The sequence below is a fragment of the Chiloscyllium plagiosum genome, chromosome 13 (assembly GCF_004010195.1).
Source record: "Chiloscyllium plagiosum isolate BGI_BamShark_2017 chromosome 13, ASM401019v2, whole genome shotgun sequence".
Taxonomy (NCBI): domain Eukaryota; kingdom Metazoa; phylum Chordata; class Chondrichthyes; order Orectolobiformes; family Hemiscylliidae; genus Chiloscyllium; species Chiloscyllium plagiosum.
The window spans coordinates 45,312,088-45,337,596 of NC_057722.1; the positions used below are offsets into that span (position 1 = coordinate 45,312,088).

Here is a 25,509-nt window from a genome sequence, read left to right on the forward strand (position 1 = left end):
TTGTACAGACATAACTAGCAACATTTACTCAACAAGAATAAACAACATGTTGAGTGTCAGCTAAATCTGACATTCAATACCACAACCTCCAGATATGGTGCACCGCCCCATGAGCCTCGCAAAACCAGTTTGAAAGCTGGTGACACTCCATTCCATTGGTGATCACAAAATGTGGAAAATTTTTGGGGAAAGAAAATCATTTCAAACACAATCCAAACAAATGTCATTATCTATTCTCAATTAGTAAATAAATGCCAAGTGATACTACATGTACTTATTTTATTCTTTTACTGCAGAATTCAACAATGGAATCACACACATCTTTAGAAAAGATTAAAAACTCATACTGTAACAAAGTCTGCATAAATTCCAAGTGAATTATACTAAATTAGTTCAAGTACTGCAGTGTATTCTATCAGGTTGCTGACTCTTTCTTTCAGCGTACATTGAAACACATTTATAACTGAGCAATAAGTAATTAGGTCAAGTGTCCAACTCCTGAGAATAACAAGTGAAGTTCACCCATCCAGATGTTTATACATTCTCCGTAATTTTTCTTTCTTATGCCTATTGCCATGCTTTTTCCATGGTTTTCCTGCCACATTTTCCATGCTGGCTCCAGTCATCGGTGTTGAGCTAATGCCATATTTTAAGCCCATTGCTGACTGAATTCCTTTTGTCAAAGCACGCATATTCTCCTTTTATAAAATATAAAATACATAAGTCAATTTCAAACACACTGTAAATCTTACTAAATCTGGATCAATTTCCAGAATAAAGCTCTAACACACAAAACAGTGAAGAATAACATTATAAACGTCCAAGTTTCAGGATTATTGGGATGAAGGGACTCTTCCACCAAACCCCAACCACCCAAATCTACAGTATTTCGAATAAATTTAAAGGAACATGTGAATAATTTCCTTAACAATCCTGCTATTGTTACTTGCATTCCAGTTTTTGACCTATACCAAGCTTTTGTCACTTGAAATCCATTCCACAAGAATAACACTATCTTGCATTCTACTTGTTGTGCTTCTTTACCTGATGAAAGAAGCTTTTGTCCACATAATTTTCAATTCTTTTCAAATTATGCTGCTTCCTTTTGAAATTTGTACCATTCTCATCACATACAACACCACATTCTTCAAGTTTAGCATGCTGGAATTGGAAATGAGTAGGATCAATGCCAGGTGGAGAGTGGCAGTACAACAGCTTGCCCTAAATTTAGAAGCAGAAAAAAACATTAAAATATCTATTCAAATCTAGTTATTCATTTTATACATAGATTCATACAGCATAGAAAAGGCACTTTGGCTCAAGTCTGCACCAACGTAACTATCACTAAAGGATGCTAATCCTAACTTCCTGCATGTTTGACATGTGGGAACCAATTTCTTTTCAATGACTATTTGCTAATTTTCCAACTTTGGGTGTTTTTTTTTGTAAACTTCATTTCAATATCCAGGACTAACAGCAGAAATACTATACAGCCAAACTTTGGAATAGAGTCAATCCACATCATTTATAATCAAAAATACTGGTTTGAATACTGAATATCACTATGTTTCTCTCTAATCTGGCACCCTGTTCATCTCTATCTTTTGCACTTAAAACAACTCAGCCACTATTGTGGCTAAACAAAAACCCCCAGTCCAATGGTTCTTCCAAATAATTTTCTTCATAATTATGAAAACAAAACAGGATTCACTCTCAAACAATCATGCACTCAGTGCAAAGACTACAAACACTGTACAGTCAAACAGTTTACTCACTGTAACATAATCTTTTAAAATATATCGAGCTGCTCTAGGTTGATCTGGTTGTCCATGGGCAGTCATAAAACCTCTCATATCTGCAAGATAGCAATACATTGGTTAAAGAGATGACTGAATTCATTATTGGACTTTTCCAGCATTAAGAGCGTGACTTTCTGAAAGAAAGAAATTACGTTTGCCTAACCAAGCTGTGCTACTGAAACAAAAAATACAAACATGATTGTGGAATGTAGCTTCTAATAAAGGTTTGGGCACAATATTTTTGGCTAAGAGACTCATTTTTTTCATCCTTCAAACAGAACAAAGATGAGAAGGTAAATGTCACAGGAAATCAGTGTATAAAATCACCATCCAAAAAGCAGGTGTGCACATTTAGGACAATCCCAATTGCAATACATTCTACTCTCCCTCATTGGAATATTGGGAAGTCAGGCCACTGATAAAATGATAAAGCGTCAACTTTGGCCTATGTTTTCTAGTTGTGCAAGGGTACAGTCTACAGAAGAATTCAAATAAAAATGGTTATGATGCAAAAATATTGAATACTGGAAATGATGAATCACACTAATATTTTGGGACAGGGCAGCATGGTGGCTTGGTAATTAGCGCAAATGCCTCTCAGTGCCAGGAAGCTGGATTCAATCCTAGCCACTGTCTGTGTGGAGTCTCTACATCCTCCATGTGCCTGCGTGAGTTTCCTCTGAGGGGACCCAGGTTTCCTCCCATTGTCCAAAGATGTGCAGGTTAGCTGGATTGGCTATGCTAAATTGCCCAGTGTCCAGGGATATGTAGGTTAGGTGGATTAGCTATGGAATGCAGGGTTACAGGGATAGGGTTGGGGCAGTGGGTAGTGAGGGTCTGAGTGGGATGCTCTTCGGAGGGTCGGTATGGACTGGATGGGCCGAATGGCCTACTTCTACTCTTTTGGGATTCTATGATCGAATTAGCTTGAGAAATGAACCACTCAGGGACACTTAGATAGTTGTCAAGAGTGATGACGCAGCCTCATAACAGAATCAGGTACCTCGGATAAAGAGCCAAAATGACACATTTTAATTTTGTTCACAAGTGCAATTCCAATTACCCTACAGCTCACTACTTGAATTTCCCCTTGACTTCCTGACACTGTTCTAATCACCGACATGAACACAGATTCATAATATTCAGTCTCCCTCATAACAAGATTCTGCTCACAAATGAATGAAGAAAGAGAGGAAGGAGAAACATATTATTGCGACATGGGGTTAATTTTGTTAATTTTAAACCAGCAACACAAAAAAGATTTATCCCTAGCTGTAATCTGTGAAAATGGGAGGCCAAGAACTATTTAAAGTAAAAATTAACAACTTTATTCTTACTTAAAAGTCTAACAGAGAATAATTAACTAACAACTATTCCCAACTCCTTCCTCTAACCTATCTTTTACTTTCCCTTCTATAATACTAGATAAAACCGATAAAACCCTCGATTAAGATTTACCAAAAAACCCTCGATTAAGATTTACTTGATTGGAGTTTGGTATTTTTGAGGTATAATTTAAACTGATTGGCTGAAGTTGAATTTGTTTTGTCATCTCCAGGCAACCCAACTGATCTAGCTGTTCGACAAATGTTACACTGTTGCCTTATTCAGAACAGTTGGTGCTGCGTCAGGTAGTTCTGCCAGCTTTTAATTCTCTTAAAGGTACAGTACCCCTTACACCTTCATAACAATATTCCTCAACAGCAAGGGAAATGTAATGGCATAACGCAAAACACTAATATAATTAGCTTTACTCTTACATCTTTTCTGATGGTCTATTGCAAATGAGGCAGTAGATTACACCTGACCTCCCTCAAACTCAGTGGAGCCATGGTTAGAACGGAAATCATGATGAAAAGCAAAAACCAATGCCTGTACTTCAAAATTCCAGAAAATAACATTTTTAATAATTATTGTTACATTAAGACCAGACTACTAATTGTCCTATAAAGCCAGACAATAGCACAAGTGAACATTGTCCACAAATTAAATACAGTATGAATAGAAATAGATACACTTATTAGACTTACACCCATAGGCAGTTAATAATTCCTCATAAGTAGGTTGTCTATTTGGGTCTTCATCCTCTCTGGGCCGGATAATATTAATTCCATATGTGGCTTCCAAAACATGCCTGGGAATATGCTGGCAAACATAGTTCAATCAAGGATTTCAAACAAATGTGTCCTTTAAAAATTGATGGTGATAGCTGCAACCCACAATTGTGTTACATAGAGTCAGAGAGATGTACAACATGGAAACAGACCCTTGTCTAGTCTGCATTTGTTTCCCAGAGCATAGAGGCACCAAATCTTCTTTCTTTTTAGTGTTGATATGTCTGAGTAAATCCATTATTTTGTGTTTATATAATCACACCAGAAACTTGGGGTTTTAGTATCACAGTAGGAAATAGTTTTATTGTAAAATTATAGTAGTAGAAACTCATAGTTGCACCTCATATAAAGAATATGGCAAGTAAATATGGTGATTATGTAGTTTCTAAAGATTGGCACCACCGATAATCTATTTGAACGTGACGAGAAAAAGGAAAAAAATTTGATTTCAGGTTGTTATTTCAGAATCTTTGATACCACAGTATTTTATTGTTGGTTGAATTTATTTTTTAAAGTGCCGATAGGAAATTACTTTATTACTTCAAAACAAATGTAGAGTGATACATCAACGTGATAGGATTTGGTGGATCTAGAGTTGTTGTTGCAAAGTTTTATGATAATTGTGGTAATGGTTGGGAACGGGGAAGTGGTGATGGAGGAAGAAGTGAGATGGGAAGAGGAGAAAACAGCGATTGTGAAGACAAAATCACGTTAAATAAATAGACAAAACAATGAAGCATTTAAAAAATTCTACATTCAAATTTTCTCATTTCACAGCTCAAAAACATGGTCTTTAAAATTATCATACAAATTAACCTGTGACGTGCAAAACTATATATATCAAATCTCCTGAATACAGAATGACTCAATTCCATTTTCCAAATTCATGTTGCCAATTTATTGAAATGGCGTATGTGGTGTCAGAAAGAATAAAAATTCTATGCGTTATGTTCACAGTAGTTAGAAAGCCCAGCCTATCTTTAAGAACTTGCCAACATTGGGCCTGTTTTCAACAATATATAACTACTTAAGATAACCTGAACATGGACAACACTGCTGTCCATCGCATAAGTAGTAGGAACAAGAGTAAATAAGGTGCTTTCTAGTCTTTTTTCAATGCCTAGATCCAATTTGAAAACATTTTTGATGATGGGACAGCTGAGAGGATATTGGAACTATTGCTCGAGACCAGAATCCTGGGGAGCTGGTTTCGAAATTAAGGCAGGAAAGCACAGAGCTCACTAGATCTTTGCAGACTGCTTTAAGATTTCAGGCGACCACAAAACACAGGCCGAATAATGAGTAGAAAAGAAGGAAGGAAATACAAAAGGGATTCTGATAATCTGAAGCCTTAATTCAAAAGATTTTAAAATTTTCAACGTAAAGAATCTAATTTAATTAGACAAAGCCAGAAAAAAAAAATTGCCTACATAGTATTACATATCTGTTAAGACAAAGTTGAGAATTAATTTCTAAGTAAAAATATCTTTTGGGAGAGGAGGGGCAAGAAACTGAAATTCCAGTGGACCCAAATTTTAACAAAAGCTAAAGATATTTCCTAAAAGCTGTACTGCTAAAATCTCAGGACAGTATTAAGGAAACTCTAGGTGGTACACCTCAAGTACAAACTTTTTATTTAAATCAACTATCATTTGTGTAGAATATGACAAGTTCAACAAACTTCCAATGCTACAAGTAAATCAATTCCGCAGTTTAATGAGTTTGGAAGAAATGCATTAAAAATTGTTTAATTGTCATAATTTGATGGCCATGAGGTAGGAGTTGCATTTTTAACTAAAGAGAAAGCTTTCCTCTTGTTGAAGTTCTTCCCAAGTGCATTGGTACTCTTAAGAAGAAATAATGTTGCCAAAGAAACAAGATTCTTAATTAACATATTAACACAGTGTAAATTCAACCAATTATGACATTTAATTTTTGAAAAAGGATATTAAAGAGATAGGTGGCACATGGTCTCTCATTTGGTCTATGGGTAAAATTCCACTACAAACCATTTCTGCTTTGGTAGAAACAAAGGATGGCATCACTAGGCCTGGACAGTCACACAAGCATAAACCTGGCTCCACGTATAACGTCTAAAAGAAAATTCAGTATTAGAGATCAGCTGAAGTTATTTTTAGATTGGATTCAATATTTTACCCAAAAGATGACACATTAACTGCTCATACTGAGCCAGAATCTATTAAATTTCAAAATTAGTTGTTTATTAAAAATATTAACCAGAAAATGTTGAAAAAAGTTATAATGAACCCAATTCATAAAGTTATCAGAAGATGAAACATTGCTCATCTTCGGACTGTGCCTCTGCAGTTTATAGACTGAAGGATAAAAGCTACACCACCCCATAACTAAAACTATTCAGTGAATTAAGCGAGTATGAATTTAATTCTTTAATTCTTTGTTTAAATTTTTCCTTATTAACCTGCTCAGAAATGTTATTTTGCACCTCTAAAGCAGGTGGGATTCAACAGTCCTACTGCACCACAAAAGCCCCATTTAAGTCATTGTTTATCATGTTAAGTGAATTAGCAGACATGCATAGCAACAAATTATAATATCATAATTGTGCAATCAGCCTCTAACTGTCATATTCTAATTGATGTAGGTGCAGCTTTACCCTACAGTTAACTTAACCAATCTATAAATGTTTGATACTGACACGCGAACAAGGAAAAAAAACATTCCATTTCAATTCTTCACATCTATTCAAAACATTTTAACAAACAAATTGATGAGTAAAAATTCAGCACGAAAGACAAAGTACCTGAAAGTGTTTTGTATGGCCTGGAGTTGCAGACACAGAAACTTTCTTATTTTGAAGAATAGTATTGATTGTTGAACTTTTGCCTACATTTGGATATCCTACCTATTAAATGAAACAAACCATGAATACCAACCACAGACATAATGTAACATTCACAGATGATCTATTTATACATTCCCAGTTTACACCATTGGGGTTCCATTTTGGTGATGCATGAAGTGCCTGACACATTGCGTTTATAAAGTAAAAGACTACTGGCTCCCAAAAATAAAATGTTCAAATAATAACAGGTAAAAATACAAGAGTGCACACAGGGATTGAGGCAGGTCCTTATAAAACAAAAACCAAATGCATTAAGTCTTAACATCTCATGTCAAGGATTAGCTTTAACTAAGGTAATCAGTGTACAATGACAAAGTTAAAAATCACAACACCAGGTTATAGTTCAACAGGTTTATTTGGAAGTACTAGCTTTCGGAGTGCTGCTCCTTCATCAGGTAGCTAGTGGGGCAGGATCATGGGATACACAACTGATGCGATATATTGAACAAACCTCGATTGCTTTTAAGTCTTTCATCTTTTAGAATGGATAACAGGTTTCAGTTCATGAATATGTAAATCTCAGAACTTCTTTCAAGTCACATTCCCAAGATTTTATTAAAAAAAAAATTGACATCTCAGCTCAGTCAATGCATTAAAGGGGAAGAGATTGAAGTCCGTCTGAATTCCAATCTTGAGTCAGACTGGCTCTACTTCCAAAGAAGGAATTTATAAAATGTCATTTGGGTTGACTGCCTACAGATTGTGTGCTTTTTGAACAAAATAGAACGTATCTGCAAATACAAATTCACCCCATAAACCTATTTGCACGTGCATGTGAGGGAGAGAGAGCATGTGCATGCCTGATAGTGTGCGCGAGCAAATGTGACAAAGTATGTGCCTGTGAGAGGGTGTGAGACATTTTATAAATTCTTACTTTGGAAATCAAACTCCTGACTCAAGGTTGGAATACAGACAGACTCCAACCTTGCAACTTTAATGCATTGTCTGAGCAGAGATGTCAATTTTTTAAAAATAAAATCTTATCTCAGGAATGTGACTTGAAAGAAGTTCTGGGATTTACATATTAGTGTATCGAAACCTGCAACCAATTGTAAAAGATGAAAGACTTAACAGCAATCTAGGTTTGTTCAATATATTTCATCAGATGTGTGGCACTATGATCTTTTACTATAAATTCTGTCTGATCCTGCCCCACTAGCTACCTGATGAAGGAGCAGCACTCTGAAAGCTAGTACTTCTAAATAAACCTGTTGAACTATAACCTGGTGATGAGAGATTTTTAACTTTGCCCACCCCAGTTCAACACCAGCACCTCCACATCAGTGTACAATGATCTCGCTGAGCTGGGAGGTTCATTTCTGCGTTCTATTTATAGGTTTAGATTTCTTTGGGTTGGTGATGTCATTTCCTGTGGTGATGTCATTTCCTGTTCTTTTTCTCAGGGGGTGGTAGATGGGGTCTAACTCGATATGTTTGTTGTTAGAGTTCCGGTTGAAATGGCATGCTTCTAGAAATTCTCATGCGTGTCTTTGTTTGGCTTGTCCTAAACCCAAACATACAAATAGAAAGCAGGAATCATGCACACTGCTTTGCCTGAGGACCACTGAAGATGTTACCTAACAGGGTGATGAAACATTGGAAATGAGCAAACCTACATCCAGAACCTCAACCTGAGCTACAATTCTTCTCAAAACTCGCCAGTGTACAATGATATTTTGTTTTTATTTCTATTGAAAGAAAGCATCAATATAAAGATGTCATCTATTTGAGGCTTGACCTTTACAAAGTCTGACTAGTAAAATCTAAAGAAATGGAAATTTTTTAAAAGGAAGCTAACTACAGGTTTTTTGTTGAAATCTAAAATTTGCTCTCCATCTGTTTTCCAGCTTTCATGAACCACATGCTCTGATCACTTCATGGCTGCTTCTTTGTAATCAAATTCTTGTCTTGCCCACCCTACCTTCCCCACAATTGGAATATATCCTGTTTATTCCACTTTTGCTTCTACTGTCACATTATTTCCTTCTTTGATATGGAAGTTTATCCCATATTTTCTTTAAGCAACCAAAGCACAAAGTCAAAGCAACAAAAAAAAAACTAGAATGAAAACAGTGGAAAAATGGGAATGAAGGAAGAAATACATAAATAATACATCATAGAAAAAATGTAAATGATTTAAAGAAAGGAAACAAAAACATGAAACAGAATATGAATCAAACAGAATGCCAGTGAGAGAGACTAAATGCTTTTTTGTCATCATACCATTCCTTTTTCAAAGTAATAAACGGGCAAAAATACAGCAGAAGGTGGACGAAAAAATATCAAAGTTACTTATGTATTCACTCACTAAGCCCACTGTTATTTCATCATCTTTCACACGCTGTCCTTCGTGCAAAGTTCTAAAAATCTTCAACAGTTCATTTCGCTGCATCAGGTGGCTTGGGTTATTGACACATTTTTTCGTAAACGCTGTTGTACTGGAGCTTGAACTACATGTAGGCTTGTCATTTCCCTTGTAGTAGTGCTCACAATGGCCAGCGGAGGTAGGATTTATGTTAATTGGACCAGTCGGGTTCTCAATATCAGAGTCGATAATATTTTTATTCTCTTCTCCTGAACAGGTTTGCCAAGAGTCATCTTCATAATCTTCACATTCACTAGAGTCACCTTCATCTGCATCATAAGCAGGCCACAAGCCATCTCGAGCATCAAACGGAGTAACTGATCCTCTTGAACCTTCTCTTTCACTCACTTCACTTTGTCTCTCTTGTGCTTCTCCCTAAACAATGAAAATTAGAAGCATTGAGGCTGTAACATGATTTTTGTGGTAGTTGTGCAATAGGACTGAGACAGTAAATTTTATGCCAATGAAAACACATGTAAAAATGAGAGGTCACCTTGTTTAACAGAAGCCCAAGTTCAAACAAGACAAATATTAAATTTAGTTTTAGTATTATATCGCAACATTCAAATCTCTGGCATTGTTTAGTGTTGTGATACTATCAAAACATCAAGAAACAAATTCCAGACTAAATCAAATAAAGAACCAACAGAAAATGGTTTAGTTTTACCAAAACAAAATAAATTTCAACACTCAAAATGGACACAAACATTACAGTTTAAATACTTAACTATTTAATTCTGATTTCCCTCCCCAGTTTCTTGCCATTTCTTTTTCAGATCAGCCTGAATCTTTCCCAATTCAAGTTCAGTATTAAAGTGCTGAATATAAGTAATATTCCTGGTGTTGGAGCCACCATGCTCCCACCGGCACTGAAGGTGTGCAGCCGTTGCCCAACAAGCAAAATTTCACAATGGCGCAGAGGCTGAGGTAGAAGGTTCATAGGTTCTACATCTATCACTGAGGGCCTGACAGAAGTAGTGAAAGAACAAAAACAGAAATTGCTGGAAAAGCTCAGCAGGTCTGGCAGCATCTGTGGAGAGAAATCAGAGTCGAGTCGAATCGAGTCGAGTCACCTTTCCTCAGAGGTGGTGAAAGTAATGTCCTGTACCCACAGGACCAAGTATACACCAACACAATGATGGGGAAGGTGATTATCCATGCATTGAAACAAGTCAAGATCTCTGTCCTTGGGACATGTTGCAATGCAGCAAACAATGTAACTATTTGACAGAGATCAGGGTTACAGCCTATCTCACAATACCACTGCTTATTGAATGGCATCGCTACCAGTGCCAACCTCACCAAATTTCATCCACAATCTAATTTTTCACTTGCATTCATAAAACCCAACGACTACACTGTGCAGCACAATCACTCTTCAACCAGACAAGGAATCATACACAAACACATCTATCAATACACTGCTGTCACTTCAGGATAAGATAGCACAAGGACCTGGCTGTTAGGTGAAATCAGTCCCCCGAAGAGGCAGTGTTGCCCATCATCACGCAAAGACTAACAGAGGAGATGGCCAAAAAGTAGACAGATTGCCCAGGCGTATAGTGTCTTTATGTACCTATCTAAAAGCATTCATCCTTGCTCAAGTTCCATATGGTCTCATCACAAACACCTCCTTACAGTAGCCACAGTGCATCCTTACCTTTTACATTTCTCACTGTAGGGTACTAAGAGCAAGATCCTTCTTCAGCCCTCAGAAAAAAATGGAAGGGAATAAGCTTCTGCATGCCACTCCTACCCAAGGAAGTTGAGGAGGAGAAAAGCAAGGAAGATAGCACTGTCTCAATTTTTACAACTGTCCCAGGCACCTGTTTAGTGATCAACACCAAATGTGACTTCGAACTCAGTGAAGAACGCAGACCTTCACACTGGGATACATTGAGCACTACCGGACATCAGCCAAACTCAGTGAACAGAGCACAACAGGGGCTACATTGCCAATAAGTTAAGATTTGCTGTAGAAAAGTTCATGAGAACCACAAGATCAGGGTTCAAAAGATTATCAGTTTAACAAATTAAATGTTTGGTGCAAGGAGCAGTTTGCTTGAATCTATGGATTAAATAGGGAGATGAGGGAGTAGATGTTCAACTGGCACACTGCTTAATGCAGAGTCTGAAACCAACTCTCTTCAATGTAAAGAGAGTGGTTAGTTCTGTCATAAGATCTGAGGGGTTGACATCACACAGCTTCCGATAACCAAGGTTGCGGAGTTGACTAGTCAATGCAGTTTCCAAGGAATGTCAAACTGCTTGCAGAGATTGAAAAGTGCAGCAACTGAAATTCAAATAGCTTCCAATATACAACTTTCATCTTCTACTTGAACAGCAAGGTGCCAAAATAAAAACAGCTGTCATGGTGGCTCTGGGTTACTCAGCACAACTTACAAAATTATCTGCCTATATAGATCTCTATCATTCAGCATATCAAAAAGCTGACTGAACAGATATGCTAAGGTAGTGGCATGAGAATCACAATTCCTGCTCCATGGTACTCAAAAATTGCACTGTGCTGACATTCAGATAACCCAGACACTTGAGGGTCATAAGACAGAACATTCTGAGGTGGTCCAATAAGGCTTGCAGTCTAGAGTGAATCTGAGGAAACTGAACTTCAGAATCTCAGCAATCATCCACAAGCAATTTTAACAAAAACAATTCAGTGTTTTATTTTAGCAGCATTGTTATCACCAGGAGATCTATAACTATGACTGCAAATAAATTTACTGCTAAGTAATCTTTCAAGTGTTTACCAGAAACCAGTTCTAAACCAGCTCTAATTTTTAGTGGACTAAAAATTGCAATAAAGTGAATTAAGTAGATTATTCTTAAACATATTAAATATTACAAAGCATATTCCTCAAATATTGATTTAATTTTCTCAAGATGCTAGTAGTTGTAGAATAAAAATACTGGATTCTCATTGCAGTTTCGGTCTGCAATACGATAATTAATATGCTAGAAGGATGATAATCACTGAGCTAAAATGTCCTTTTCATTCATTACTGATTTTCCTCCTGTTCCTATTTTAAACATGTCAAAATAGCTTTCGTTAATGGCTTACCTTTGCTTCAGCATCCAGTCTTTTCCCTTCTGCAGTGGCTGACCAGAATACAATCTGGATACCTTCTTTATCAAAATATCTTGCCCAAGCTTTCCGTTGTTCACATGTCAGCAAATCAGATTTATTTAGGAGGATCATGTTGTCTTTATCTTTCTGGACCTCCTTCACATAGCGTTCCTGGGAATAAACATAAGATTCAAGGAAAAAAGTAGACATTAGAGTTCAGCATATTCAAGGATGAACTGCATAATTATTTTTTTTTACAATATTACCTATTGTGATACACAAAGGGTTTGATCTTTCTAAAGTGCATACCTGTCGCTGCTGGCTTTTGTTGATTTGCTAATTCCCTTTCCCACTCATGTTTACTCTTCTGCACACTTAATATTCTTCCACTTGTCTACCCTAGATTGTCTAAACAATGCAACTGAAATACTCCTATACTTCAAATAGAATAGTTCTTCAGTCTGGGGTCAACTGCTGCAACTTGTTAGACCAGTGAATGTTGAAATCTGTACTCCATGACATAAGATAAAAAAATTGGGATGAGGCCTGGCCACAAGTACTTCTCGAAGTATAGTCTATAACTAAAGCACCAATAAATCTAGAAACAGCAAAGAGCAAGATCTTAAGCATGTGAGGCTGGAGCTGAAAGCAGAGAGTTACTGACAAGGCAGTTTGATAGAATACGATTTGTACATGTAACTGTTTTTGTTAATAGTTACATTCAGCTAGAGGAGAAATAGCATCATACAAGACCAGCAGAAAGATCTGCACATGATCAAGAAGTGCAATTGTCTTAAAACGGAACAATTTGTGAGTTGTAATGTTTTTCAAAATGCAAGTGGTGAGACCATGAAAAACGGAAACTAAGCAATAAAAAAAGTAGAGAAAATGCACAGGTTATTTTAATATATCAAGAACTGTTACAATGTAACCACTCTTACTTCATCACAAGAATTCAGCTCTTTTACCCTTATATGGGTGGCACGGTGGCTCAGTGGTTAGCACTGCTGCCTCACAGCACCAGGGTCCCAGGTTCGATTCCACCCTCGGGCGATTGTCTGTGTGGAGTTTGTACATTCTCTCAGTGTCTGCGTGGGTTTCCTCCAGGTGGTCCTGTTTCCTCCCACAATCCAAAGATGTGCAGGTCCAGTGAATTGGCCATGCTAAATTGCCCGTAGTCTTAGATGCATTAGTCAGGGTAAACATAGGGTAAGGAATTGGGTCTGGGTGGGTTACTCTTCGGAGGGTCGGTGTGGACTTGTTGGGCCGAAGGGTCTGCTTCCATACTGTACGAAATCTAACCTAACCTAATCTTGAAACAATAGTGTAATAGGATCTGGAGCTGATCCTGGTGGAATCTAGACTGAGCATCAGTGGGCAAATTACTGATAAGCAAGTGCTGCTTACAGCACTGTTGACGACACCCTCCACCACTTCATTGAGGATTGAGGGTGGACTGACTGGCCGAAGTGGATTTGTCCTGCTTTTTGCATTGAGGATATACCTGGACAAATTTCTATACTATCAGGTAGATGTCAGTGTTGAAGAAATTCTAGAGCACATGCCTTCAATACCATTGCCGGAATACCACCTGTATTTGCAGTATCCATAGTATTTGCAGTATCCAGTGCCTCCAGCTGTCTCTTCATATCATGTGGACTGAATCAAATTGACTGAAGATCTACACTGGTGATGCTGGTGACCTCCGGATGTGGTGTCATTTAGAATCAGCTGTCAAATCTTGGGTTATAACATTCTAAAGAAAATGTGGCCTATTTAAATGTTAAAAAAGATACTTTAAATGTGACAACACCATTTTAACTTGGGTCTAAATATGGGTAGAAGAACCAATAGTTAAAATCCTCATTTGAGTTTGAAACCATATCTACACTTCAAATGAGATGAGGCATTTTATTGCTAGCAAAAAGAGTTTAAATAAGCTTTTACTTACCAAGTCTTCACAGCGGAAAAGCAGTGGGTTTCTAGCATCAACAATCTGAACAACTATATCACTGCAGAAACAAAAAATAATTCAGTAGTTCAATTATGACACAATAATTTAATAGAATAAAGTTTTCAACTCAGACTAGGCAAGCAACATTATCTCGGAGTCATACTTTACACATGTCCCAAAAACATCACTAGTAGAGGTGACTGTAGAAGGGAGGAAACTGTCCTGGGAGTCTCCAATCTTGACTCCAGACCCCACGAAGTCTGATGGCATCAGATGAGATGGCCAAGATAATTTTCGGATTAGCATGTGCCGCCATTCCTCCCTCAGTTGATGGATTAGTACTACTCCATGTTCAGCAGTACTTGGATGAAACACCAAGGGCATGTGTAGTACTCTGGGTGGGGGATTGCAATGTCCAGCATCAAATGTGGCAAGGTAGTACTACGGACCAAGCTGGTCAAACAGCTGCTGGACTGAACCAACAAGAGGGAAAACCATACTTGACCTCATCCTCATCAAACTGCCTGCCACCGGTGTATCTGTCCCTGACAGTAGTGATAACAGTGACTACTGCACAGTCCTTGTCTTCACATTGAGAATATCCTCTATTGAGTTGCATGACACTATCACCATACCATCACACCTGGTATAGCAACTGTACTATTCAAGATCGGAGATGGTTACAGAGAGTGGTGAACTCGGCCTGGACAATCACAAAGGCCAACCTCCCATCTATAGAATCCATTTACCAGGCCCACTGTCAAGGAAAGCCTGCCAGCATTCTCAAAGATCCATCCCACCCTCGCAATGTTTTTCTACCACCTCTACCATCGGGGAGAAGGTACAGAAGCCTGAACACGCACCAGCCAGTTTCGAAACCTTTTCTACCCTACTGTTATTAGAATACTGAATGGACTCACTAACTCTTAACATTTGCTTGTATCTGTGTTTTTGTTTTTGTCACTGTTTACACATTATTAACTTATCTATGCTACTTAACTCAGCGATCTGCCTGTACTGCTCGCAAGACAAAGTTTTTCACTGTGCCTCGGTACACATGACAATAAATTTAATTCAATTCAATATAGCAAAATCAAGATTGGGCACTCATGAGACGCTGTGGCAGCAGAACCACACTAACATAACCTACAACTGCACAGCCAACATATCCCCCACTTTACAATCAAGCCAGGGAATCAACACTGGTTCAATGAAGCAAGCAGGAGGGCATGCCAGCAGCAACACCAGGCACATGCTAAAATGAAGTTCCCATGCAGCTACAAACAAAATGACCTTTGTGCCAAATAGCCTAAGTAACAAGTGACTGACACAGCTCAGTGAATCCACAACCAATGTATTCAACTTAAGTTCTGCAGTCCTGCCATAACTAATCAGAAATGTTGGGGGACAATTAAACAATTCACTAAAGAAACAGCTCCATAAATATCCCAACCTCAAAAACAGGGAACCCAACACATCAGTGGAAAAGGTTAATGCATTTGCAACAAATCTCAGCCAAAAGTGCCAAGTGGATGATCCATCTCCATCTTCGTCCAGAGGTCCCCTGCATCACAGGTGCTAGCACTCAGCAAATACAATTCGCAACGCGATATCAAAAACAATTGGAGGCACTTAATACTACAAAAGCTATATGCCCTGACAGCATTTCAGCAATACTACTAAAGATTTGTGCTCCAGAACTTGCCACGTCCTAGCCAAATTATTCCAGTACAGACCCAACACTTGCATCCTCCTTGCAATACGGAAAATTGTCTAGGTACGTCCTGTCTACAAAAAGCAGGACAAATACAACCCAGCATCATTAATCATTAACAATGTGATCTAAAGTGTTACTGACATCACTAACAAGCAGCACTTGCTCACAATAACCTGTTCACTGACACTCAGGAGTTTCCTCAAGGCCACCCTGCTTCTGACCTCAGTACAGCCTTGGTCCAAATCTGGACAAAGAAGCTGAACACCAGAGATGAGACAAGACTGATGCCCTTGGAATCAAGCCACATTTGACTGGAGTGTGGCATCAAGGAGCTTAACATAACTGGAGTCAATGGGAATCAGAGGGAAAAGTCTCTGCCGATTGGAGTCATACCTGGCACACAGGACAATAGAGGAGGAGGACAGGAGTCAGTCATCTCAGCTCCAGATCAATTCTGCAGACATTCCTCAGGATCATGTCCTTGGCACAACCATCTTCAGCTTCTTCAAAGACCTTTTTCATCAAGTGGCAAGTAATGTTCATACCAGGCAAGTGTCAGGAAATGAACATTTCCAACAAGAGAGATAGTCAAACCATCATCCCTGGTCATTCAATTGTATCATCCATGGACACCCCACCATCAACATCCTAGGTTAACACTGACCAAAAACTAAACTAGGCTATTCATTCAAGTGCTGTGACTACAGCAACAGACCAAAGGCTAAGAATCTTGCTGTGACTAACCCAACTCTTAACTCTCCAATGCCTGTCCATCATGCATAAGATACATTTAAGAATGTGATGGAATACTCCACACATGCCTGGATGAATGCATCTCCAACATTCAAGAAGCTTGGCACAATCCACGACAAAACAGTCCACTTTATTGGCACCACACCAGCAAACATTCATCACTCTACCATTGATATTTAGTATAAATGCATTATATTTGCAAAGTGTACTGTAGAAATTCACCAAGGCTTCTTCAAAAGCACCTTCCAAATCCATGACCACTACCATCTCGAAGGACAAGAGAAGCAGATACATGTAAACACCATATCTGGAGGTTCCTCTCACAACCACTCACTGGCTAGACTTGGATATGTATCTTTCAGTGTCACTAGATCAAAATCCTGGAACTCCCTGGAGCTTATGGGTGTATCTGCACCAGATGGTCTGCAGCGGTTTCAGAAAAACATTCTCAAGGCCAACTCAAGTTGGTGATAAATGTGGCAGTAATGACCACATCCCGTGAGTTTATATAAAAAAAAACTATGATGAGTTGGAAAAGGTATCCTCCAGAGGTAGTGCAACAGAGATAACACATGACAACTGAACTTTTCATGCTCTGTATATCAATTCTGCAAGTTGCAAAGCATCATTGGACAAGTTGAAAATGATGCCACTATAGAAAAAATATTAACTTTAAAATATGGCAAATTAACACCATAAAGCTGAACACCCTGTTGAGTCTGGATCAGGCAAAGGATGGAGGAAGAATACCCAGGTGCACTTAGACAACTTTCTAAATTCAACAGAAACCATAAACCCCAAACAATAAAGTAAGGATTGTTTCACAATACACAACAATAAATACTGAATTGCTTTATCTAAATTTAACTAAATCCATAAGCCAAGATAGATCTCTTATAGTTATAAAATACATCCCAACTAAGTGCCTATTCATCCACATAGATTTAAATATTCTGCTTAGTATTCCAAGTTTTTGACAGCAAAGTAAGATGATCTAGATTGTGATTTTAAAGGGATGTTAGTTCTACATACCATACCTTCTTTCAATCACTCTCCATAGTTGACGCCAAAACTCTAAATTCCTTTCGAATGGTGTCAGGATCAAGTTGCGTTCTTCTTCCAACCTGGAGATAAAGAGAGAATAATAATTGATTTTTAAAAAATTGTTCCTGGAAGTTTTGGTGCAAGATAAATGCATTTTGTCCAGAAGCAATTTGCACTTTAGGAGAAAATGGTGTTAAACCTTTACAAGATTGCTTTCTAAATAAAGTTCAACAAGTGCTGAAATTGGCTGATCAGTGATCACTCAGTTTGATTGGGACAATTCCAAATTTTCTGGAGGGGGATTATTCCACACATTTGTGGCTTGAAAGCAATATTGTTGATTTTCATGCTGTTAACATTTGTGCTTCAGATCATGGTAAAGGGGTGGAATTCTGTGCAACTAAAACACAATTTTGTCACGTGTGGACTGTGGATCTGGATTGCCAGTTGCAGGTATTGCAGATATTGCACTATATTATGGTAATGCCATAATCATACCTTTCACATTGCCTTATGGTGGGAAAATTGAGCCCAAGCAACTTCCAAGTCATATATAAGAACATTAGAATTAGGACAGGAAAAGGCAACTCAGCCCCTCAAGCCTGGTCCACTATTTAATCCAATGATAGTTGATCTCACCTCGACCTCATTTCCATTTTCCTGCCTGCTGCCCATAACATTACGATTTAAGTCTGTCTATCTCCTCAAATTTATTCAGTATCCAGCATTCTCTGCGGTCTGGAGTACAGAATTCCATGGGTTCATAACTCAGAGGTAATTCCTCCTGAGCTTTGTTTTAAATCTGCCACCTTTTAATCTAACACTACAACCTCTTGTTCTAGATCCCCCCACAAAGGGAAACATCTTGCTCATATTATGGGTATTCAGGGCTGTTATGGAATCAGTTGCAGATGAAAGTTTGCTTAACTAGTAAGGTAAGATGATGAATGAATATGTTTTAAAAAAACAAGACTTTTGGGAAAAGAGATGCCAAGCTACATCAGAGTTCGCCTATGCCTACTCACACTTAACCCAATTCTCAATTACAGGATTTTGTCTAACACACACTGTTACCATCACAGAAGATTTAAATGAGACTCCAGGCATTTTTACTGAAGGGAGGGACATATTTTTTTTTGCCTACAATTACAATTCTGACTCAGTTAAAAATCATAATTCTGACAATCTTAATTAAGACATAAGATCTTCAAAACAAGTCTCTAGATTCTTTTGGATGAGTGAACTCTATGACAATGACACTTCAAGCAACCAAAGTTAAAAGCCCATTGAATTAAAGTTGTAAGATGATTAAGGAAACATCCAGTGATTCATAGTTGCCCTCATGTGCTTCAAGGTCTTAGACCCAAAATCACAAGACTCTTTTTTTATATATTAAATAAATTTCATACCCATTAGTATTTAATTTACAAAAAATGTTAATCACATACAAACTGCAACACTCACCGAGCCAGCTGTCTTCTCCATTCCAGGAAGTTTTCCCGTTCTGATTGTTGCAGTTCTTCAGCTGCTGTGTTCTCATCCCAATAAGGCCTACATAAAAGGCAACCAGAGTCATAGAGATGTATAGCATGAAAACAGAACCTTCGATCCAACTCATCCATGCCGACCAGATATGCTACATTCATCTAGTCCCATTTGCCAGCATTTGGCCCATATCCCTCTAAACTCCTCCTATTCATATACCCATCCAGAAGCCTTTTAAATATGTTGTAATTGAACCAGCCTCCACCACTTCCTCTGGCAGCTCATTCCATATATGCAACACCCTCTGCGTGAAAAAGTTGCCCTTTATGTCCTTTTCAAATCTTTCCCCTCTTACCTTAAATTTATGGCCTTTAGTTTTGGACTCACCCATCCCGGGGAAGACCTTGTCTACTCACCCATCCCAGCCCCTCAATTTTATAAACCTATGTAAGGTCACCCCTCAGCCTCCGATTCTCCAGGGAAAATAGCCCCAGCCTGTTCAGTCTCTCCCTATAGCTCAAACCCACCCAATCCTGGCAACATCCTTGTCAGTCTTTTCTGAGCCCTTTCAAATTTTACAACATCCTTCCTATGGCAGGGAGACCAGAATTGCATGCAGTATTCCAAAAGTGGCCTAGCCACAACAGGACCTCCCAACTCCTATACTCAATGTCCTGACCAATAAATGCAAGTACACCAAAAGCCTTCTTCACAATCCTGTCCACCTGCAGTTCCACTTCCAAGGAGTTATTAACTTGCACTCCAAGGTCTCTTTGTTCAGCAACACTCCCCGTGACCCCTACCATTACGTGGATAAGTCTGGTCCTGATTTGCCTTTCCAAACTGCAGCACCTCACATTTATCAAAATTAAACACCATCTGCCATTCCTTGACTCATTGATCCATCTGGTCAAGATCCCGTTGTACTCTGAGGTAACCTTCTTCACTGTCCACTACACCTCCAGTTTTGGTGTCATCTGCAAACCTTCTAACTATATCTCCTATTTTCACATTCAAATCATTTATATAAATGATGAAAAGCAGTGGACCCACCACCAATCCTTGCGCCACACCACAGGTCACAGGCCTCCAGTTTGAAAAAGAACCCTCCATCACCACCCTCTGTCTTCGAGTCAGTTGTGTCCAAATGGTTAGTTCTGCCTATATTCCATTTGTTCTAACCTTGCTATCCAGTCTACCATGAGGAACCTTGATGAACATCTTACTGGATCATTAGATCACATCTACCACTCTGCCCTCATTATGAATTTTCATGTTAAATAAATTTCATATCCATTAGTATTTAATTTACAAAAATGTTAATCACAAACTGCAACACTCACCAAGTAACACTGTTCCTTCTTCAAAAAAACTCATGTTAGTGATATACGATTTCCCAAGCACAAAGGAATGTTGACTATCCCTAATCAGCCTTTGGCTTTCCAAATACATGTAAATCCTGTCTCTCAGGATTCTCTCCAACAACTTGCCTATCACCAATGTCAGGCTCACTAGTCTATAGTTTCCTGGCTTTTCCTTACCACCTTTCTTAAATAGTGGCACCACATTAGCCAACTTCCAGTCTAATTGAGAAAAAGATTAAAACAAAACTTTTAATTGGCCCAAATACAGGGTGTGACTTTACATTTAGTAGAACTTGAGTCAGAGAAAATTGATTCATCCAAAATTAGATATCTGACATTCAGTTTAGCAACAGACACAAGAGAGATGGAAGCTGGAAGATGGGACAACTGGATGTTATCTATATACATTTGGAAACTGACCCTAGCTCCACAGAATAATGTCGAAAAGGTCAAAAGGATTGATTCAAAGGTAATTCATTGGAAAACTGAACAAGTGCAAACTTCTAATTTTAAAAAAAAAAGTAAAAAAAAAAATTATCTTTCAACTATGCCTTAAAATCAAAGTACATTGGACATAAAGTTTGTATTTTAGTTAATCAAAAATAATTTTAATATACTGAAACATTAAGGATCTTTCAGATAATACAGAAATAAGTTATTTCAGGTGCAGTTTGAAATTGACTCAGGACAGAAAGTGAGCAGTCTGCAGAAAATCAATTATTAGAAAAGGAAATCGATTAGAATTATAGAATATTATTCGAGTTATCTGCCGCAGAAGAATTTCCAGCATTAAAATATTTCATCTTTCCTGAACAATACAGCTGTGTTCATAAATCAAAATCTTTAAAGAATAAATATTGGAATACTTTTGCACCTTCTGGGAATGGAAAGAAACTGCTTATTCTCTTCTTGAATCTTTTTAATCTTTTTGCTTTCCTCTGTTGTCAGTAAACCAGTTCTGTCCTCAGCAGAAATAATCTTGACATTCAGTTTCTCTATCAACACAGAAATTTAAAAACTTTGTTATGAATACATACTAAAACTTCTTCCACAGATTTCCTCTCAATTACAAACACTGCCATAGTATCTCAGGTATAAACACTTGTAGGCCATCAACAAAGTAATGGTTTATATTAAAACATACTTCCCACAAGTATACAGTGGACATACACGATAAATGGACAGCACAACTGACACAAATCGTGCAATAAATAAACAAAAATCCTGAATGACTGTCATCTATACTGCATTAAACATCAACTAATTTTTATCACTCATTTCATCACACTCTTGATTCAACTGCCTTCGGAACCAATATCTATCATTGGGAAAATATTAAGAGTCAATTTTCTTTCATAGGTAGTATATGTATGTGGCTGGGTCAGCATTTATTAACCATCCCTAGATGTCCTTAGGAGGTGGTAATGAGCTACATCTTGAACCACTGCAGTCAACTTAGTATAGCTAAAAGTACAATGTTATTAGGGAGAGGGATTTCAGGATTTGTGCGAAGATTTGTAGCTCGGGTGCTCGTTGTTGTGGTTCTGTTCGCTGAGCTGGAAGTTTTTGTTGCAAACGTTTCGTCCCCTGGCTAGGCGACATCATCAGTGCTTGGGAGCCTCCTGCGAAGCGCTTGTTTGATGTTTCCTCCGGTGTTTATAGTGGTTTATAGTGGATTTCAGGAGTTTGACCCGGCAAGATTGAAGGAGTTGTGACATACTTTCAAGTCAGGATGGTGTGTTGTTTGGAAGGGAACTTGCAGATGGGTTCTGTTCGCATTTATTTGCTGACCTTGTCCTTCCAGGTGTAGCGACCATGGGTTTGGAAATGCTGTCTAAGGAGCCTTGTGAATTCCTGCAGTTCATCTTGTTCTTGATGCTACTGGGTGTTGATAGTGGAGGGTATGAACAAGTGACAATGTTGGCACCAATCAAGAGAGCAATCTGGATGGCATCAAGCTTTGAGTGTGTTGTTGGAGATGCACTCATCCAGGCAGGTACGAAGTATTTCATCACACTCCTGACTTGTGCATTGTAGATGCTGTACAAACTTTGGAGAAATAGAGGGCATTACGAGCTGCAGTATTCTTAGTCTGTGATTTGGTCTTGTAGCCACAGTATTTATATAGCTAGGAGAAAATAAAGACTGCAGATGCTGGAGATCAGAGTCGAGAGTATGGTGCTTGATCAGCACAGCAGGTCAGGCAGCATCCGAGGAGGAGAACTGACTTTTCGGGCAAGGGTCCTTCATCAGGATTGCTCATCAAGTTCTGTTTCTGGTTAATGGTAACGCCAGAATATTGAAAGTAATGCCACTGAATGTAAAGGTGTAATGGTTAGAATCCCTCTTGTTGGAGATGGTCATTGTTTGGCACAAATGTCACTTGCCACCGTCAGTCCAAACTGGATATTGTCCAAGTCCTGCTGCATTTGGATATGCTTCAGTACATGAGGAGTCGTGAATTGCACTGAAATTTGTGCAATTTCAACAAACATCTCCAACTCTTTACGGTAGATGGGAGGAAGACCTTTGATGAAGCAACTGGAGATATTTGGGCTGAGGATACTATCCTGAGGAGCTCCCTGAAGCGGAGATGACTGACTTTCAAAATGGTCTAGAACAGTCTACTTTTATGATTTTGCATGTTCTTAGGGTTAGTGGATTTCAGATGGAAAATCAGGACATTGCATATTTTAAATTTGAAATGAGAACAGCCTGCCGAAAAATCTCTTAAGAGAAAAAAATTGAGTAGCCTATCTAAATACACTAGTGAAAATTGACAAATTGTGCCATCATGATAGGAAAAGACCTAGACAAGGTAGTCAGAATAGTATGCAGAATCAGAAAACATCTCTAAACGTTAATAATTTATTTAAACAGAGAAGAGGTGTATTTAAACAATAGAGAAAGAATACTGGTAGCTATTGGTCCAGTCATGTTATCCTCAAGATAGCAAGGTTAATAACAAAGTACAAATCTGACGACAATACACCCTTGGCATCAGTGGGAAGAAAGCAGATTAATGCTTTGAGTCCAGTGACTCTTTATCAGAACTGTTTTCTTCCCACAGATGCTACTAGACCTGCAGAGTGTCACCATCAACTTATGTTTTTGTTTCCCTAGTATTCACAATACTTAGTTTTATTCTCTTGGTATCAGTGCCTGGAAATAAAACTCAATGTTGAAAATTCAGATTATACCCAAGTGCTGATGATTCAGACAGACCTAAAACAATGATTATTTACCTGGCCTTTTCATAAAAGAGAAATGTAGGTTTTCAAATATAATTGAACTAGAAAAAAATGAAAATATCAAAATGGATCTTAATCAGAGCAAGATAACAAAGGACAGTGCATTGATGGAACCACACACCTACAACTCTGAACAATTTTCAAAATATCTTACCAGCTACAAACTCTGTGCCTGCCAGTTCTGCAGTTGCAAGGAATTCATCTAAAGTGCTTTGTTCTGTTACAGATTGCAAATTGAGCCGGCCCCAGTTATAGCCATCATTCAGTTCACTTGTGTGAAGCTACGGGTGATATAATCGAAGTAGATCCAGTTATTACAACGATGTCAACGATATCAACATTGAAGCAAGAGTGTTTCATAAATTCAGTTATTGTAGAGGAACTGACAAGTGTTGCAGTGGGGCAGAAGTGGCAGGGTGGGGCGGGGCAGAAGTGGCAGGGTGGGGCGGGGCAGAAATGGCAGGGGTAATAGGAAGGGGGTTGTGGGGGGGGGGGAGAGGGGGTCGTGGGTAGTGGGTTGGTAGGCACAGAGTGGGTAGTGGGCAGGGAGTGCATGGGACTGTGAGATGGGCAGTGGGAGGAGAAGGTGGCAAAAGAGGGACTTTGGGGCATAGGTAGTGTGCAGGGGTTTTAGGTGGAGTTGGAGGGCCCGAGAAGATGCCTGACCAGTCTCACCCAGCTGTCAGTTTTCCGCAATCTCCCCGAAGACTGGTTCTTCTCTTTGATGATAGCTCGGCCCAGGCCGCCGCCGCCGATACTGCTGCTTTTCTTCTTGCCCATGGTCTCTACTCGAGGAAACTCCTCCACGTGACCAAACCGTCAGGTTGAGCAGCAAGAATCTCTTTCCCCCCGGATCCCGCGGCTCCGACTCGAAGGTTCCGGTTAAATTCAAAGTGAAAAACAGAAACGGTCAGATCAGAGAATTTTTTAATTGTACTTTTATTAAGATTACACGAGTTATAGATGTTTAATTTACTTTTATCCCAACCAATTTATGTTGATTGAATAAATATTATCGGCACTAATCTTTTTGAAAACTATTTTTGAAAAACCAATGCATTATTGCATCAAACTGTGATTTTGTGATCCATAAGTGGACCCGAATATTTGTTGTACTATAAAGTATTTTTAATTAAGAGAAGAAAATATGCTTTTTTATGCAAGTAAAATTTAGAATAATTGGAAATGTAAAACAGATGGAGATAAAAACATGACAAGACCATATAAACTCTGGAAAGTACTTGCTCTGTACCTCAGTTTATCAGTCTTTGATTCGTATTACTTGATATTCCAGCCCAAGGGGGAAAAAAATCTGTTGATTAGTGTCCATATGTAATTGTAAGGTTGTGTTAATTTCATTGTTCTTTTAGTGATTGTAACGAGGTCAGGCAAATGGACTTCATAGAATATAAGTTCTGTGATTGGAGCTGTTAACATGTTCCAGTCAGGGAGTCCTGGCTGACAGATATAAACAGGAGTGTTGGCTCTGAGCTAGCTGGGTCAGCATCATGTACTATGCACGTGTAAATAAAGGGTGACTTGGTGACGAGATACCAGCCTTTGTGGAGTTATTTCAGTTCGGATTTCGATCACAAAAATGAATACTTGATCTGCACCTTCCTTCTAGAATCCTTTTATGCTTATAACATTGCAATCTGTCAATCTCACATAGTCTGCTTTGTCTCCAGCTGCAA

At 38.5% G+C, this 25,509-nt stretch overlaps 1 protein-coding gene across 2 annotated transcripts; it reads right to left on the bottom strand.

The window, feature by feature from the left end:
* Nucleotides 1–264: 264 nt before the first annotated feature.
* On the bottom strand, nucleotides 265–25,257 carry lsg1 (large 60S subunit nuclear export GTPase 1). 2 transcript variants are annotated; one of them, XM_043702281.1, is made up of 14 exons: nucleotides 24,491–25,257; nucleotides 23,970–24,096; nucleotides 21,439–21,559; nucleotides 19,180–19,266; nucleotides 17,709–17,795; nucleotides 14,199–14,259; nucleotides 12,242–12,418; nucleotides 9,106–9,537; nucleotides 6,696–6,797; nucleotides 5,923–6,006; nucleotides 3,830–3,944; nucleotides 1,776–1,855; nucleotides 1,045–1,221; nucleotides 265–698 (listed from the first exon to the last, which is right to left on the bottom strand). In XM_043702281.1, the coding sequence occupies exons 1-14, from the start codon at nucleotides 24,593–24,595 to the stop codon at nucleotides 519–521; spliced, it is 1,935 nt and encodes a 644-aa protein (XP_043558216.1). In that variant the 5' UTR covers nucleotides 24,596–25,257; the 3' UTR covers nucleotides 265–518. The 2 variants fall into 2 exon arrangements, with proteins under 2 accessions (XP_043558216.1, XP_043558215.1); XM_043702280.1 differs by having other exon boundaries at nucleotides 3,830–3,953; nucleotides 5,863–6,006.
* Between the last annotated feature and the right edge of the window lie 252 nt (nucleotides 25,258–25,509).

Excerpts from the sequence above, each read along its gene's own strand:
- lsg1 (XM_043702280.1), bottom strand. The coding sequence starts at position 24,595 with ATGGGCAAGAAGAAAAGCAGCAGTATCGGCGGCGGCGGCCTGGGCCGA. Across the intron at positions 21,560-23,969 it reads AGGCACAGAGTTTGTAGCTG|AGAAACTGAATGTCAAGATT; the intron begins GTAAGATATTTT and ends CTGTGTTGATAG. Across the intron at positions 3,954-5,862 it reads ATGTGCCACCTATCTCTTTA|GTTTGCCAGCATATTCCCAG; the intron begins ATATCCTTTTTC and ends TGATTGAACTAT.